General features: G+C 40.2%; 1 protein-coding gene across 1 annotated transcript; it reads right to left on the reverse strand.

Moving 5' to 3' along the window:
• Positions 1 to 658: 658 nt before the first annotated feature.
• Positions 659 to 10,116, reverse strand: SLC35G1 (solute carrier family 35 member G1). The gene is made up of 3 exons (XM_085229423.1): positions 9,770 to 10,116; positions 5,958 to 6,135; positions 659 to 5,407 (listed from the first exon to the last, which is right to left on the reverse strand). Exons 1-3 carry the CDS (start codon positions 9,984 to 9,986, stop codon positions 4,648 to 4,650), a joined length of 1,155 nt encoding a protein of 384 aa, XP_085085549.1. The 5' UTR covers positions 9,987 to 10,116; the 3' UTR covers positions 659 to 4,647.
• Positions 10,117 to 16,974: the final 6,858 nt, after the last annotated feature.

Raw genomic sequence — 16,974 nt, forward strand, 5'->3', positions numbered from 1 at the left:
CACTGAGACGCAGCTGCCCTCCTCTATTTCCCCCTCTACAGCGCCAAGCCACACACCCAGGAATGTGCACATATCTCAAGCAGGCTAATAACCTTGAACAGTTCTCTTATCTTCTGCTCTTATGAAACCAGACACTACTGTAGGAGGAACCTCCCTTATAATGCAAATATAATAAATTTACTACAAAGTTTTTGTAGTATTTAACAATGATGGCAATTTTGCTAACAAGATAACTTTTTTTTTCCCCTGCTCTTTGCTCTTTAGTGAAAAAGTAATTACTGAAGCACTAGATAATGAGATGTACAGGGATGAATATTAACAAGTAACAGAAGAAACAAGACTGGAATTCAAATCTTGATGTATAAAAAGTGGAGGAAGAAAAAGACAAATTGCCACCTGAGCACAGGAAAATGCAACTTTACTGACCTACCTGTGCCAGTTTTTCCAGTTAAGATACTCCCGTACTGAGAAAGTTCATAGAGCTTCTGTTTGTCTCAAGCTCACTGAAAGGCATAAACAGTGACATGGCATGTTCATAAGCAGTACAGCTGGAAACATATTCATACTTAACAGGGGCTCCTTCATTAATAGCTCTTTCATAAAGCTTCCAATATGACTACATCCAAGTACATTCTACTAATCAATACAAAGCCAGAGATTAATCCTTCACGTTCATTTTATTAGCAATGATGAATATAAATCTCTTACGAAAATATTCTTCACATTTCAATATATAAGAGGTGTCTATAAAAATATACTACTACATAACAAAGCCAGTAACTTCTACAAAACATATCATTTAACAATATATAGGACATAGTAAAAATCTTAACACAGAGGGCATTTTTACCCCATTCTTGTCAAACAACAGTTCCCATAAAATATGAAATTACTCATTCTCATATACAGAAGTGAGATCACCAACAATTTATGGAAGTGCATAAGTTTTGCACCGAGGTTACCTGCATCTGCAGGACATAAAGCCACAACTTTTCTTTGGATGGACAGGCAGTTACAACCACAAAAACATTCTGTTGTTAACTACAAAGCCCTGCTGAAGTCAGTGTTGTGCATCTGCTGTCAGCGCTGTGAACTCTTGTTTGAATGGTCAGTGGAGAACCGATTATTCCTGGCTATCCACTGCCAGTTAGCAACTAAGTGACTATTGAAGAGGCTGCCCCTTTAGAAATAAGCTTTCCCCCAAGAGACATACCCTGAATAAAGCTCATCAAGGAAAAGAAAATAGAGGGCAGGGGTCATTATACTATATTATAATTAAGGGTATTATATCTTTCTTGCCATCATCAATTATGGAAAGATCCACCTCAGAACAGCATTTGAATTTGGGAAAGAGCCTTGTTTCAGAAGAAGAAATAATGACACAACAAACTAGTTACTACACCAGCGCTCATAAGCTGAGATTACTTGTATGTTTGGTGTTAGACAAATGCAGGAAATTCATTTTAATTATATAGACCTCACTTTCCCACGCTAAGAATATGACAAGTTCATTGTTTGGGCATACCAAGAGGGCTTTTAGAGCATATTTTGACAACCAGTATATCCTGAAAGTAACTGGCTGCTGCACAGTGACAATACACAGCTTTTTTCAGCTCCTAGCTCTGTGTAAGAGTCATGTAGGTAAGGCTTGAAGGCTACAAATTCCCAGTGAAGACAGCAGATGATTACAGTGAATTGCATAGCAAAGAACATAAGAAACATGCTTGTGATGAATCTGTAACAACAAAACTTTTTCACCCTATGTTTATGTGCAAAACAACCAATAATTACCTATTACTTTCTCTATTCAGGATCCACTGAAATCTGAACATTGAATTAATATGCTGGAATTCAACAATAACTTTATAGAACAGCAGTTATAATGCAACAATACTCCATCATATCACAAAGGAAAGGCTTCCTGTTGTAAATACATGTGTTGAACTTAATTACTGTAAAGATCGTAAGATGACATTAAAGGTGATGAACATTTGCAATACATTTGACATAAAGATTAGAAAGAAAATAACATTTGACCCTGAGGAATTTGCTGTATTAACACTACAAAAGAAAACTGATCAGAAAGAATCGAGGTTCAGCCAGTTTTATTTCATAATCTCAAACAGTAAGCTGGGGAGAAGAGAGAAATTTGACCATGTTACCAGGCTTTGTAAAGAAATACTCTCGATTAGGGCTTCCAACTCAAAGTTAAAAAAAAAAAAAAGGCACTATACCAAGTTGCTGATTTCACGTCAATTCATACATGTTTAGTGCAAGAAAAAAAGACCTTTCTTCAGTGGTGTGTACTGCTTTACTATTTGTAAACAAATAGTAAACCACTGAAATCATATCAGCTAAAGATATTTTTTACATAACCTCCCACTTTTTTTTTTTTTTTTTTGAAACTGTGTACTGACAAGGTAGTGTTGGCATACTGCAATTTAAACAACTGTCCAACTCCCCTTCATTCGACATTTTTTGACTTAGTGATTAAGTTCAGATCACTGCAGTTTGGCCCTCTCCAACCCTACAAACCAAGTTACTCAGCTGGACCAGCTCCAGGGGCAGCTCACCACATAACCCCATAAGCAGTCACACTGAGCCAATGGAAGGAACCAGGACTAGCTGACAACCCACATCGATCTGAACTGCTTTGGAACTGTACCTCGTGCATACTAAACACGTGCACACTAAACATGAAATGAAGCATTAAGAAATGCAGTCAATTTTCCATCCCTTCCTTGAAATGTGTTAATGGTGATGATGGCCAAGCAGCAGAAGAAATCCCAGTTTACAATTTCAAGTACTAAGCAAAATAAAACTGGAATTCTATTATTAGGCCATTTTATTTTTTTTTTTTAAGAGATGTGAAACCAGTTTCATGCTATTGCTGACCATGTCAGGAGTGGCTAACTTCAGCCTTCAGGAAAAGCAGTGAACAAACAGCTATACGCAGAAAGTGATTTTACCACCAGGATGGAATCTGCTCATGTCCATAATATTAAAGTATGAAATCTTGCACAAAGATAGCTCCTCTCATCTAGATACACTCTGAAATATAATACAGATTCCACTTCTTCAGGGCTCAACTCTCCAAGGGCTGCTCTCCCAGAGTGCAATGGCTATTGGCTACAACACACTCCTTTAGAAAGACATGGGGGTGTGTAAATAACTGAGAAACATCTTGTGATACAAAGGACCGGGCAAAGACTCAAGTGAAGTTTTTCTTAAAGGACTACCAAGACAAGACCCAAAAGCACACAACAATTCATTAAAGAAAATCCCCCCTACCTCACATTTAATATACATTCTTCCTTCAAACTTGAAGGAGGCCGAGATCAGTAACATAAGCCTTTTTCCTCAGTATTCATCATCATCTAAAGATGAAGCATAATAACATGAGAAGCTGTCTAAGAGAAGTGACTAAGTGCAGATTTAAAAACGTGCGTAGAAATAGGGGTGAAGCTGCCCACTAGCACTGCCTGATGCACTGTGAGCTCCACCCTCCCACCAAGTGCTGCACAAACCTGTTCTATAGAATCTGTGCTATGAGGTTGGCAAATGTGTATTTTCTGTGAACCACAAGTAGTGTGCACTCTCTTGTAAAGTCTTAGGAAAAAGGATTTACATTAAGGCATTTGCCTAAGCTTATGAAGGCCAAGAGAACTTAAACGATCTCATAAAGAACTTTCATAGAGAATATAAAGAAATCACTCCTAAGTAGCATTTAAAATAACTTATATTAAGTATCTAAAAAATACAATCTTTTGCATAGAGTAAAGAAAAGTGCAGCTACAGCATAACATTCTATACCACAGGAAAGAGCTTACAAGTGGTACATAGTTACCTATTATCTCTCCTTACCGAGACTGACTAATTAAAGATGTATTATTGAGAACATATTAAAATAGGGATTGTTTCATTATGCCTGTAAAGCAGGAACAATTTTTTTTGTTTTAAAGAAAGCAAAGATGAAAGAATTTCCAAAAGTTAATTTTGTCTTTACATGACCTGAAAAGATAGAATATCCTTTGTTATTTCAGAATTCCAAAAGGAACATCCCAATGCCTTTGGTTTTTGGTTTTTTTTTTGTTTGTTTGTTTGAGGAGGGGAAGTAAGGAGAAAAAAAAAGCAGAAAGTCGGTAGATGTGCAAGTTTTACCTGTTCCACAGAAGTTAGATGTTTGTAAGATTGTAATTCTTTATTCCCTTGTAATTATTTGAACTGAAAACCCTCTCATAATCAATCACAGATTAGTACAAATAAGCCTGGGAAAATTCCACTGCTCAGAAGAATAGAGAAAGGGTCCAAAAAGTGGAGAATCTGGTACAGGTATTTTAGGAAAACAAAATCCCAGCCAACAACCATCCATTTCAGATGTAAAGCAAGCAACTTTTAAGAATCTTCCTACTTCTCATATTTGCATGCCCAAACATGAGGAAAAAAAGCATATATATTTAATTAGTTGTTAAAACATCTTCAATTTGTTGTTGATCTTGTTTTGTTTTTATTAAAACCAATTTCTTTTATTGGCTACTGTTCGGTACTATAATTTCATAAATGAGATACTTTAAATAAATAAAAATAAATATTTTTAATATATATTTCAAGATTGTTAATTTCTGTAATGAAGTAGTGTCTATGCTGTTAGATTTCATTTTGTTCAGCTTTCTTTGAGCTTTGTCTCCACTTACGAATGGCAGTCCCAGAACTACTAGCTACTACACAAAGGGCACCACCCACAGTCCACCAAGTTGGTAGATGATTGAGAAAAAGAATCTGTAAAATGAAAGCAAACACCACATCCATCGTCCTCATTATGGCTACAGGCCCAGCTTTCTCTATCTGTAGTGCTTTTGTGAGAAATATCTGACCCCCTAGCCCTAATATGCCTATTAATATGAGAAAAACTCTGTCTTTACCACAGTACGGTAAACGCCATTCATTCATAACAAACAATGCTATAACACATCCAATTAAACCGATGACTGCATAATACCAAATTGACAGAAAATAATGCACAGATTTTCCCACCTTTCTAAGTATAACAATAGTTGATGCTGCAGATACCGTGCTTGCAATTGCTGCAATAGTTCCTTTAAGGTGATCTGAGTAACTTCCTTCAATCCCTGAAACATTTGACCCAAACAGAAACGGTGGTCTGGCAATTAGAATCACTCCAGTGATTGTGAAGAGGGTAAAGAGAAGATCCCAAACGCTGTATTTTTCTTTGAGAAAGATCCATGCCAGTAATGATGTAAAAACAGGACTGCTGAAAGTTATAACAGTGGCATCAGCTAGAGGCATTACTTGGAAAGCATAGTAGAGAAGAATCATTGCACTAGAACCAAGGAGTCCTCGGAAGAAAAGAAAAATTCTTTTACCTTTTGGTCCCAAAAACCCTGTTCTGAAAAATAAGAAAAACAGAAATGTCACATTAATGTTACTGGCTTGCTAATTTCATGACCAACATCCAATGACAGTTAAATGTACAAACCCTTCCAAGTGACAGACTTATCTCAAACATCAAAATATTTTTAACTGATTGATCCCAGAGCAATTTATTCCCTTCACCACTTGCCAATCACATTCAGTCAAGAATGTACTCCTTTAGTATTAAATTGCTGCTTGCAAAATAATCAAAAAGATTCTACAAATTATCTCCTATTTTCAAGGACACTACTTCCATGGGAGGCCAATACAACCGATATAAACCCTGTAAAAATTTCTATAATTCAGGAAGTCAAATTTTCACTTGAAAAATCAACTGAATTAATAAACTATCAACTGATTCAAAACAATGCAGATAAGCACATGAAGCTCAAGCATATATAAGCATATATATATATATATACACACACATATAAGCATATTTAAGATTCAAATTAATGAGTGATGAAGTTTCCAATATATACTTTTAAGAAATAACTTTAAATTGAAACTTTTGTTACACTTACTTGTAGTATATTAAACCAGGTAGAACAAATGCCATCTGGAAAATGCATCGAAATGCACTCACTTCCACTGAGTGTACATCTTCTATTTTTTTAAGAAATAAAGAGGCCACTGAGAAAAGGAAGGCAGACAGTAAGGTGTAAAAGAGACCAAGTCCTGGACAGGCAGTTTTCTTCGTTCCTGCAACAGATAAACTTAGTTAATAATGATCTAGCTCTCCATCATCAGATTCCACAGGCGGCTCTACGTACTACTGTGTACATTTGTAGCCATCCTTGTGGCAGACAAGAGGGTAAGCAAAAGAAACAAATGCAAATACTACATTGATTTATCAGATCTACCTTGAAAACATGTTTCACTAGCCACCACAGCCCTCTTTTTTTTCTTAAAACAGGCAATAGAAGATGAACTCTCAAATTCTGGACTCAAACCATTCCCAGAATTCTCCCAGTCCTATGTAGTTGGAGGTACGTGACTACACTTCAGGAGATTCTGAGCTGTTTCTGACAACTGCCTTCGAATCAGTAAATAAAACTGACTGCAAATGGTCCACAGTCAGATCGTGAAACACTGAAACTTATTACTAGGGAGTTATTGGATTATCAAGTAAGTTCATTAAGGTTCCTAAGCAACAACATAGTTCCCTCTCTCACAAGCACGTATATGCAGAAATTGTATAATGATCCTCACTTCTGTTATATCCCATATTCATTTCACGGTTGAATCAGCCTAAGTTTGACCTAGAACTACAGAAGTTTTGTGTTATCTTGTTGAAATAACGTATTCTCTTCAAATAGATCTTAACCAGAGAAATTTAAGTCCTTAACTTTAAAACATCATGGGCCTGCTGTAAGCTACTGATAATTACAAAAGTTCCATGAACTTAATTTCACCATTGTTTACTCTTATCTATCGGACTTTCTTCTCCTGAAGAAGTCTCCTGGGCCTAATGGATCCTATTCAGGCTTCTATATTGCCGTAAGCCCACTTCAATTACACACTCTTCCTCATTCCACCCACTTTCTCCACCCTTTGCTATAAATAAAATAAAAATTAAAAAGGAAAGCAAACAAGGAGAGTGAACTACTGCTGACCTCAATGCTGTTTCCCAAGAAACCAGCCCTTTTCATATTAATAATTAACAAATATTAATAAATTAATATTATTCAAATATTTAAAATGATAAATACTAACTGGTTGCGGAGGAGGAACAGCCTTGCCACTGAACCTAGAGGTGAGTTAGAACAAGAAGTTACCTCACTACCACTTGTCTTTGCATCTACACAAAATACTTAGGGTTGCCTTTTCTTCTAAACCACCCTCTAAAGATAACAGTGAGAACTCCCCATCCACAACGTGGTGCTTTGATAAAAGGATGCCTCACCCCACCCACTGAACCCCAGGGATCCTTTGCAGCATCAGCAGCGGGCACTGCTGTGAGTTGCTAAGCAACTACATATGGTTTTGAGGGGTTGGGTTTGTTTTTAAATTAACAAAACTTGTCACAAACCATTTTGATCCTCCTTGAGATCAGCACTCAAGGCCAAGAGAATGTTCTTTCTACTAGAGAGTGGGGACTGCAGGCTGACACATTCGGTACAGCATCAGTTCCCACTTTAACCATCCTGAAGCCCCAGGCTTTACTACCTCAACTGGGATTTAGAAAAGGCAAAAGGCCTACATTCCAAAAAATACGCCACACTACTGCCGAAATACTTCTATTTAGCAATAGCCATTTTCATAAAAGCAACTATTACAATACCACTAACCAGCACAGGCCCAGGACATCCACTGAGTATCTAAAAGAACAGATTTTTTAAAATGTCTGTGAATTACATAACACCCTAATCCACACTGTCATGCAGCAGAAATACAAAATCAACACCATCCCTGGTATAAAAACAAGCAGAATCAGACTGGCCAACAACTGAAATGGGAAATCCAAAGGCAGGTTGGCTTATGGGAGAATACAGCACAAGGGCACTGACTGACTTCAGGCATGATAGCTTGCCTGACTACCACAGAATGAAGCCAATCAAAATAATGGATGTGAAATTACAGCAAAGTAAGCTATAAGGATCTTATATCCAGAATTAAGCTATGGATTAAAAGGAAAACTAAAAGGAATTCATTTTTGTAAGCTGCCCAATAAATCTAACCTATCAGAAATGGTATCTGGTAATACTAGAATTTAAACTGTTGTTTCACATTGCCAAAGCATGTGCTTAATGCAATAAGAAGGTGTCTTACTTCCTTTTAAAAATAATACGGTGTGAGTTCTTCTACCAAAAACAAGAACTTCTTCTTCTGAAGAAGAATATTTATTTCAAAATATGTTCTGAAGAGAAGTTTGGTTAAGATAACATTCCCAGCCCATGGAACACTGGGCCTCCCAACGCTAACCCAATGCCATCAAAATGCTTTTGGTTAAAAGTGCTTAAGTCTGGGAAAAAAAAAAAAAGTTTCAGCAAGTACCCAAGTACTCTCTTCTGAGCGATGACAGATCTGGCTTTCCAGTTTCACTCCCTGGCCATCTCCATATGTGGGGTTTCCACATGATCTTTCCACTCTTGTTTCAAACCCCAAACGCCTCCCACTGCACACCATTTTCTTTGTTTGCATTTTAATTCCAGGCTTTCTAACAACCAGCTTTTGTACTTGAAAGATGCATAGGATAAAGAAAATAACAGTTCTTACATATCTTAAGAGCAGAGGTAGAAAAGTGCTGACTAAGGGGAAGAAAGTCAGTGAGAAAACCATTCTCACAGAACTTTGGGAGCGGGCAATCCGTTCTGCACACAGACAGCACCAGAATAGTTCCCTCAGACCACAGAAAGGCAACAAGAGCACAAGGGCCTGCTTATGAACTAACCATGGCCATGTAGACAAGATCCAGGCATGAGTCATAAAGCTCAGCTATTGACTCAACTTTCTGCCAGAGACTACAAAAAGAGTCGTCCTTGGCAAGTCAGCACAAGTTCCTCAGGACTTTGAATGCTGTTTTTTCCAAGCTTTGCCTTAGAAGTGACACTAATGTAAATTTCACTAGACCGTTATCTCTTCTGGCCTCTCCACAGTTCCCTGTTTAACAAAGACATTCTATCCATTTTCTACTGGAAAGTCAATTATAATTCATATTTAATATGAAACAGGTCTCAATGCAGTCACTTAAGAATTCAGATGAATTAGAAATCATTTTAAGAAAGCACCGATATCTTAAAAGGAAGCCAAATTAAGCTTACAAAAACTCTTTGTTGCAAATTTTACAGTGAGTTGATGGCTTCAGTGATTCAAAGTAACTGAGTAAAGCGAAAGACAAAATAAAGAATAGACTCCCACGGAAGAAAGATAAGAATTGCTAAGGAAGCCACGGTTACAAGCACGGAATTCCTCCCCCTTACTTTTCGAAGGGCAGCGACGTCCCTTCTCAATACAGGAGCAGTGCCATTTAGCCTGCTAGCCAGCGCTGCGCAGCCCAAGCTTAAAAAACAAACACCGGCACCAGGAAGAGACAGCGACCCTTTCTCACGGGCCAGCCTTCGGCAGCTCCAGACCTCTCCTCGAGGAGAGAAGCGGGGGGTGAGGGTACAGAGGAGGAGCAGGCCGGGGCCGGACCCGCTCTCGCGGAGCGGCGCCCCCAGGTGCAGGTGTGTGGCGGCCGCCCGGCTCACCCCGCGCCCCGCCACCGCGCGCCACTCAGCCCCGGCGCCCTCGGGGCCGCTTTCTCTTCTTCCGCCCCGCCGGTAATGTCACCCCGCCGTCAGGGCGCTGCCCCCCTGCTCCGTCTGCCGCCAGCCAGCCTCACCCTCCTCACCGGGTGCTTTGCAGGAGCGCGGCCAGGGCGAACCGGGGCAGCAGCCGCAAACGCGGCGCTCTTCAGCGCCCGCCGCCGCCTCCACGCCGGGCGCCGGCTGCAGGCAGGGCCGCCCCGTGTCCGCACCATCCTCCCGGCCCCGCGGTCCCTCCGGCTCCTTCCCCGCCCCGGGGGCAACGGCAACAGCCGAAGCCTCGGCGCTCTGACACAGCACCATGAGGACGCCGGGCCGCGTGCGATGCTGCCGGCTCTTCGCAAAGCCGGCAGGCACCTGGCTTCCTGCGCATGCGGTGCCACCGCCCCGCCCAGCCCCCCTCCGCTCCGTCCCCCGGTGCCGAGCGCCCGAGGAGCGCGGATTACGGTGACGCTCCGCGTCCCACTGGGAAGCGGACACCTGGCCGCAGCCGGGAGTCGTCACCCCTCGTCGGGACAGGCTCCGGTGCTGCCTGTCCTTGGCGACGTCTGCGCTGGCTGCAGCAGTCCCGCATGAGGGACCGTTCCCGGGCGGCCGAGAGCCTCACCCGGCGAGGCGGAGCGAGGCTGCGGCCCCTCAGGAGAGGGAGCTCTAATCTCGTCGGAGAACGTTGGGCCGAGCCCTCCTGGCTCCCGCGGGGACCGCGCGGCGCGGGCGATGCCGCCGCTGGTGGGGCCTGCGCGGGGCGGGCCGCTGAGTTCGTGAGGGATGCCGAGGAGAGATGGAACTGCACACGACGACGCGGAGTTGTGGCATGGCGGTATTGAGTCACCTGGGTGCCCAACGTGAATGTATACCGTGTTCACATAAGGCTGCTGCCTCACGATGTTGACTGCTCCGTCAACAGGCAGGAGTTGCACCGCAGTTTAAGATATATAATTAAGCTATTTATGATAGCGGCTCTGTATTCTGTATGTTGCAGTTTGAAACCCTGCTAGTTCAGTCTCTGCCCGATGAGAACAGCTCGGTTTCTTTCCGTGGGCTCATTAACAGTCGTGTCAGTGCACAGCAGCTGCAGTGTCACCTCAATGGGAGCTGCTGCCAGCTGTGTCCACAGAGGTCAAAACGGAGATGGGACTCTGTGCATGTGGGAAGGTGTAGGAAGTGGATCTGCTCCCTTTTATTACTCATTGAAGGATACAGAGAAAAACAAAGATATGCTTTGAATGCTGATTCTTCCCTTTTGAGCAAGTGCAGCTGTTGTCAGTAATGAAAATGGGGAGGAATTTCTATTTTGGAATCTCTAATAAAAGATTTATGCTCCCACTAATCTTTTAGCTGCATAAATTAATTGGTGTTTATTTATTGTTAACAAGGGGAAATGAAATGTATAGTTTTAGCAAAGTGAGTACTACATGGTAAATATAGGCTATTTCACATGGAGTATTTCAAGCTTTCCCTCAAGCTTCATCATTAAAATTATTTCCAGCTTTCCTTCTCTGATTTAGCACTTTTTATAGCCTGTGCTAATCCACCCGAGGCTGTAAGTAGTAGTTCATTATCTAGGAGCAAGCATTTGATTAATATGACCAGAATTATTTCAAATTGTTCTTAACTAAATGTTACATGCATTGTTATATGAATTATTAAAAAGAGAAAATAAGTCAATTAATAAGCCTATGCTAAAATCAAGATTAACTGTTTTTAAAGATTTACATTATATGACTTCCTCTTTCTTTAAGTGAAGAAAATAAGTAAATACCTGCTGCATTAGATAGAACCTGCTGTTATTAAGGCTCATCGGTATGGCCCACTACCACACTGAAAGCTATGCTGAATCTTTCCACTGAAGAGGTGATCACACAAAGGGGAGACTCAGGCCAGCAAAATTTCTCAAGCAAACATCCTTAATTATAAAATTGTTTTTGTCTAAGGTATCCATCGATCAGCCAGCCCAGTTTAATTCAGAGGGAGGTGCAAATGCACATGGAAACCCACACTTCCCCCACAGACTTACACTTTGCTGTACCCTGGGGCAGTATTCACAGGTCACCGGTCCTTCCCCAGAGAGGTGTCGCTGGAGGGCAGCAGTGGAAACAGTGCTTCTCTTCAGGCATCCTTATGGTGGCAATCCTGCAGGCCTCCAGAGGGAAGACCTGGCACTCCCCTGTCCAGGCACTGTCAGCCACAAAAGAGCTTTTTACCTAATGAGGAATTGAATAAACTAGGTCTGGAGCCAGCAACATCAGAAACAGCTGGTTTACTTGACTTTTAAGTAAGGAAAAGCAAAGCCAAAACATACTACAGGCATAGAGCAAAAATTTAATGAGTTCTTATGAATTGGGGCTATTTGTTGCAGCCTAATACTTTGTTAAAAATATGCAGATTATGTATATATTTTACAAATTTGCCACTTCTAAACACAAATTAATACCGCAACATAGACAGTTTCAAGGAGACTGCAACACCCCCTTCTGTCCTCCCCATTTTCCTCCCCTGTGTGTCTGGCTTTGAACAGAACATCTAAGGGCAATGCTTGTTTATGCCAAGATACATAAAGTATTCTGTTTGCTCCTGGTCAAACTGCCAATAAAACTGCCAGGCTTGTCTCAGCTTGAAAGCTTCCAAGTTCTGTTTGTAAAGTACAGCCCTCTTTTCTGAATAAGAAGAGCGCTTCCAAAATGACAGAGTGGTTGCAGCTGCCCAAACTAACCAGTAGACAAATGTAATTTGCAGTCAGGCTGCCCTAGATTGGAAAATTAAGTAGCTGCATAAATGTGACAAGTCAATGTTTTATGCAGCTCTTTCAAGTATAGATTAAGCCTCATCTGTGTAATACTGTTCTGAGAACTAGCTGTTCCTTTCCCCAGTGCTTTGCCAGCTTACAACTAACAGTCGAGCAGCAAGCACCTCCTATAGTACCTTTCCTGAGCACAAAGTCTATAAGAAAAATCTGTAAAGAGCTTCGGCAATTTGTCTGTGTTGATTCACGTGTAGCAAGTATATTGATACATACATACATACATACATTACATACATTTAATATTCAACTGCAGTACCAGCTAGAATGGTATTTCTGTAAGTCACCTTTCATGCTATTCTAAGCACAGAGAAGTGACCACCTTCCCTATAGTCACCACTTTCCACGCAGAGTTTTCAAGAGCTACTTTTTCGAAGGAGTACTCTTTGTCAGTTCTTACCCAGAATTTGTGCAGACACTTCTTGTCATTATAAATCTTAGAAATAAGTCAGTGCTACATTACAGATTGAGATATAGACCTGACAGGTAAAGTGCTGTAATGAATCATCTGGTCTTGGTCTGTGCCTGATGAGCAATCTTTTGGTGTTTGGCCTCCATCGCCCTGCCTGTGAGCTCTGTCTCCGACTCCTCAGAGTGGCTTTTCAGAAATTCTAACAGAGCAGGCACAAATGATAAAGCAATTATGTGAGTTTTGTGGAGAACCGTGGGAGTTATCTATGAGACTATAAGAACTTTATCCACATCATTTATTTTATCTTATACTGAGATGCCCTTTTGAAGCACTGTTGCATCCTAGAGGTTTAGTGGAAACTAAAAATTATGAACATAATTGGTCTTGGAGCCAAACTAGCCCTTCCTCATCTAATGTGAGCCCTTCCTCATCACACGGCACTGGCTCCACATAGCACAGGTGGAGAATACAGCAGACTGGCTTTCTGGGTACTGCATATGGAACATCCCTAGTGATGGTTAGCCCAGTGTGATCTTAACACAGCTGTGTCAGCACCATTATATACTATATAAACTGTAAAAATAGTATAAGATTTAAAACAGCAAATTGTGCTGTTGTCTTTTATTCTATAAAAATCCTACTTCTTTAAAACCAATTTTAAGACCTTAATTTGATATTTAAATTGTCTAGCAATAAATTCATTGAAACCAATACAGGCTAATGCAAAAGTAACACGGTAAATAAAACTTGCATTTGCTCCTTTCCTTCTGAAAATGTTTAGCAAGAAAGTAGATAAGAATTACTTTATCAGCTCCTGAAATGCGTCCAACTCTTAAGTGCATTGTAATAGCAGTTTACCTCTGCACATGAATACCATAAAACAAAAAATGATTGCAGCACCAAAGAGGTTCATTGTTCAGGTCAGTCATTCAAATTCATGGTCAACCCAGAGTTGTTTGGAAATCATAGAATGGCTGAGGTTGGTAGGCATATCTGGTGCCTTGAAAGGTCATCTAGTTGAATACCCTGCTCAAAGCAGGGCAGCTAGAGTGGGTTGTTCAAAACTGTGTCCCTTGGGACTTTGAGTATCTTCAAGTACAGAGACTGCATCCCTTCTATCAGCAACATGCTCCAGTGTTCAATTGTTCTCACATTAAAATAAAAATAAATAAATAAATAAATCTATGTTTAAATTGATCTTTTTTTTTTTTTTTTTTTTTAAATTTTAATTTTTGCCCACGGCCTGTTGTCCTGTCACTGGACACCACTGAGAAGAGCCTGACTTCATATTTTTAATGCCTCCCCCCACCATCAGATATTTGCACATATTGATAAGATCCTCCCAAAACTCATTGTTCTTCAAGCTGAGCAGACTTAGCTCTCCTAGCCTCTTTTTGTCTGACAAGTACTTCAGTCAATCATCTTCATGGCCATTTGCTAGCCTTGTACCAGTAAGTCTATGACTTTCCTCACTGGGGAGCCAAGAACTGGACACAGGACTCCAGATGTGTATCATTAGTGCCGAGTAAAGAGTTAATACTCTTCCTAATGCATCAAGGGTGCATTGCTGATTCATGTCCAATTTGGCCACCAGGATAAGCAGGTCCTCTGCTTTCCAGTTGGTCAGACATTTGTCCAGCCTGTCAAGGTACCAAGGTAGCAAAATCATTTGCTGTATCAACCATTCATCCAATTTTTTTATTATCTTCAAACTTGCTGATGTTGCACTCTGTCCCATCATTGAGATTGTCAATGAAGATGCAACACAGTTCCAGTCCCAGTATCAGTCCCTGGGGTACACACAATAGAGCTACTGGCCTCTGCTCCATCACCCCTGAGCACAGCAGATCTGATCATTTTCAATCCACCTCACTGGATGATTCTTTAGGCTCATCTTGAGCAAGTGCTATTAATCAACAGTACATATTACTATTGTTTATATGTTTATGTAAAACATTGTTGATGTATACGTGTACATAAACCTATAATACCTCATTATAGATAATTTATTCAAGAAAAGCTGGACTGGAAATTGTCAGGACAAATAAATGATTTTATTCACGTTGGATTAACAACATGAATGCTTATAGCTAAGTATTTGCTAATAGCTAAGTACTAGGATGATCATTAATAAACTCTATTTACTGTTGGACAGAAAATGGCTCTGCCTCACCAAACCTAAGAGACCTTAGTGGAGGCCAAGACTTGTACAGAGAGAGAAAAGCTAAAATTGACCTCAGATTGATTTATGAATTATACAAAATCCTTGGGAGAATCTGGGTCTGAACAGCAGCCTGGGGAGCAATTGGACACAAACTGAAACTTAGGAGAGTTTGTCTTTACATCAGAAAACACTTTTTACAATGAGGGTGGTGGAATGCCAGTATAGATTGCTTGGGGAAGTGGTGGAGTCTCCACCCTTGGAGCTGTTTAAAAGCTGTCTGGACAAAGTCCTGGGCCATTGACTCTGAAGGGCCCTACATAGGGTCGGACCGGATGACCTCCAGAGTTCCCTTCCAACCTCAATCATTCTCTGATTCTGTATAGAGGAGGTTAAATATATTCCCCCAAATCCTTTCAAAGCAAAACCATCAGGAAGTTGGATTTGGTCTTGCCTGACTTTGCAGGACTCTGGCAATGTGTATGTGGTTTTTGTTAATAAACTTTGTTTATAATATTTCAGAGAGAGAGAATCCACTTTCTCCAGGGTTATGTGTGGCCTCTGGAGTCTTGATAATCCCTCTTTAAAGCAAAAATAATGTTACTGTGATAGACACACTATACTATCCACTGACAGATCGATGCGGTTGAAATTCAATTTGTCAGGGATTTAATCAGCATGCTAGAAGAAAGTAAAAACCAAATCATACTTAGATTATACTGTGATACAGGGAAGGTACTGGACACAATTTCTGTTTGTTCAGAACTAGCAGTGTTTGTTGCAACATACACTGTCAAGGCTATCAGTTCTACTTCTTTGTTAAAGTCTGTATATTTTGAATCTAAATTTGTCAAAGCAACAATGTGAAAGTCTGAATTTAAAAAAATCTCCTTTTTGGCAAAAGAAATGTGTGTGGTGTTATTCTGGCATGCTGCTTAATTTGCTTGGTTGAAGATATCTAATCCACCCTATATAGTAAAAAATTTCCAGGAAAGCGTATATGGCTTTTTTTGTACTAGAAGGTAGATTCAGTGTAACACAGTAACTCTCATTCATTTTTCAGTTGTTTACTGGGGCCATTTCAACAGTAAAGATCTTGCAACCTTGGCACTTTCTCTTTCCCTCCCTGGACTTTTGGATGTGAAGTGATACTGCTAGGAATGCAAAATGCTATGAGATGAGCTATAAAGCTTTATTCTCTTCAGATGTCTCTTTACTCACAGAGTGAAATCATTGAGTTCAGACAGAAATGCCCGGAGAACTAAAAGAAAATAAGCAAAAAAAATGAGGAATCCTGAAAAAAAGATAATGATGGCATTTGATGTATGAAAGAGAACAAGAGACTGTGCAAGTGTTTGTGTGTACATTCCCCTGGGTAGGTGCTTCTCCAGTGTTTGAAAAGGACTGTGTCTGAACTGAGAAAGTAGTCTAAAAATAGTGAGTGATTATGGGGAGAGAGGAGTAGGTGCACCACTGTGTTTAGTACAGCAGGAGCAGAGTTTTTGATAGAACTAACTGTAGACAAAACATGGTATTTAAAGTTAGTGCTGGGTAAACAATGAAGCTTTTAGTTTCAAAGAAATGGTCTGGAGGCTACTTAAACTTTCACTTCAAAAATCATAAATCTAATGGAGAGAAACAAGCAGCTTCTTTGTGATCAATTTAAAACTTTTTGCTAGGCCCAACATCAAATGCTTCCTTTAATTTAGGAACTACTAAAATGTTTCTACGCACAGTTTTTCTTTTCTCCTTTGTTTATTTTTTATTTCATATTTTTTGTTCTGGGTTGAGAATTAAAAGCTTTTCTACAGAAAACAGCACCAACAGACAGTTTGACATTTCTGAGATGAATGCTTTAGTTTGGAAATAACTAAATTTAACATGCTGACTGTCAGCGCCCAACATCTCTCTCATTTAA

Source organism: Meleagris gallopavo, chromosome 8 (assembly GCF_905368555.1).
Source record: "Meleagris gallopavo chromosome 8, MGAL_WU_HG_1.1, whole genome shotgun sequence".
Classification (NCBI taxonomy): Eukaryota; Metazoa; Chordata; class Aves; order Galliformes; family Phasianidae; genus Meleagris; species Meleagris gallopavo.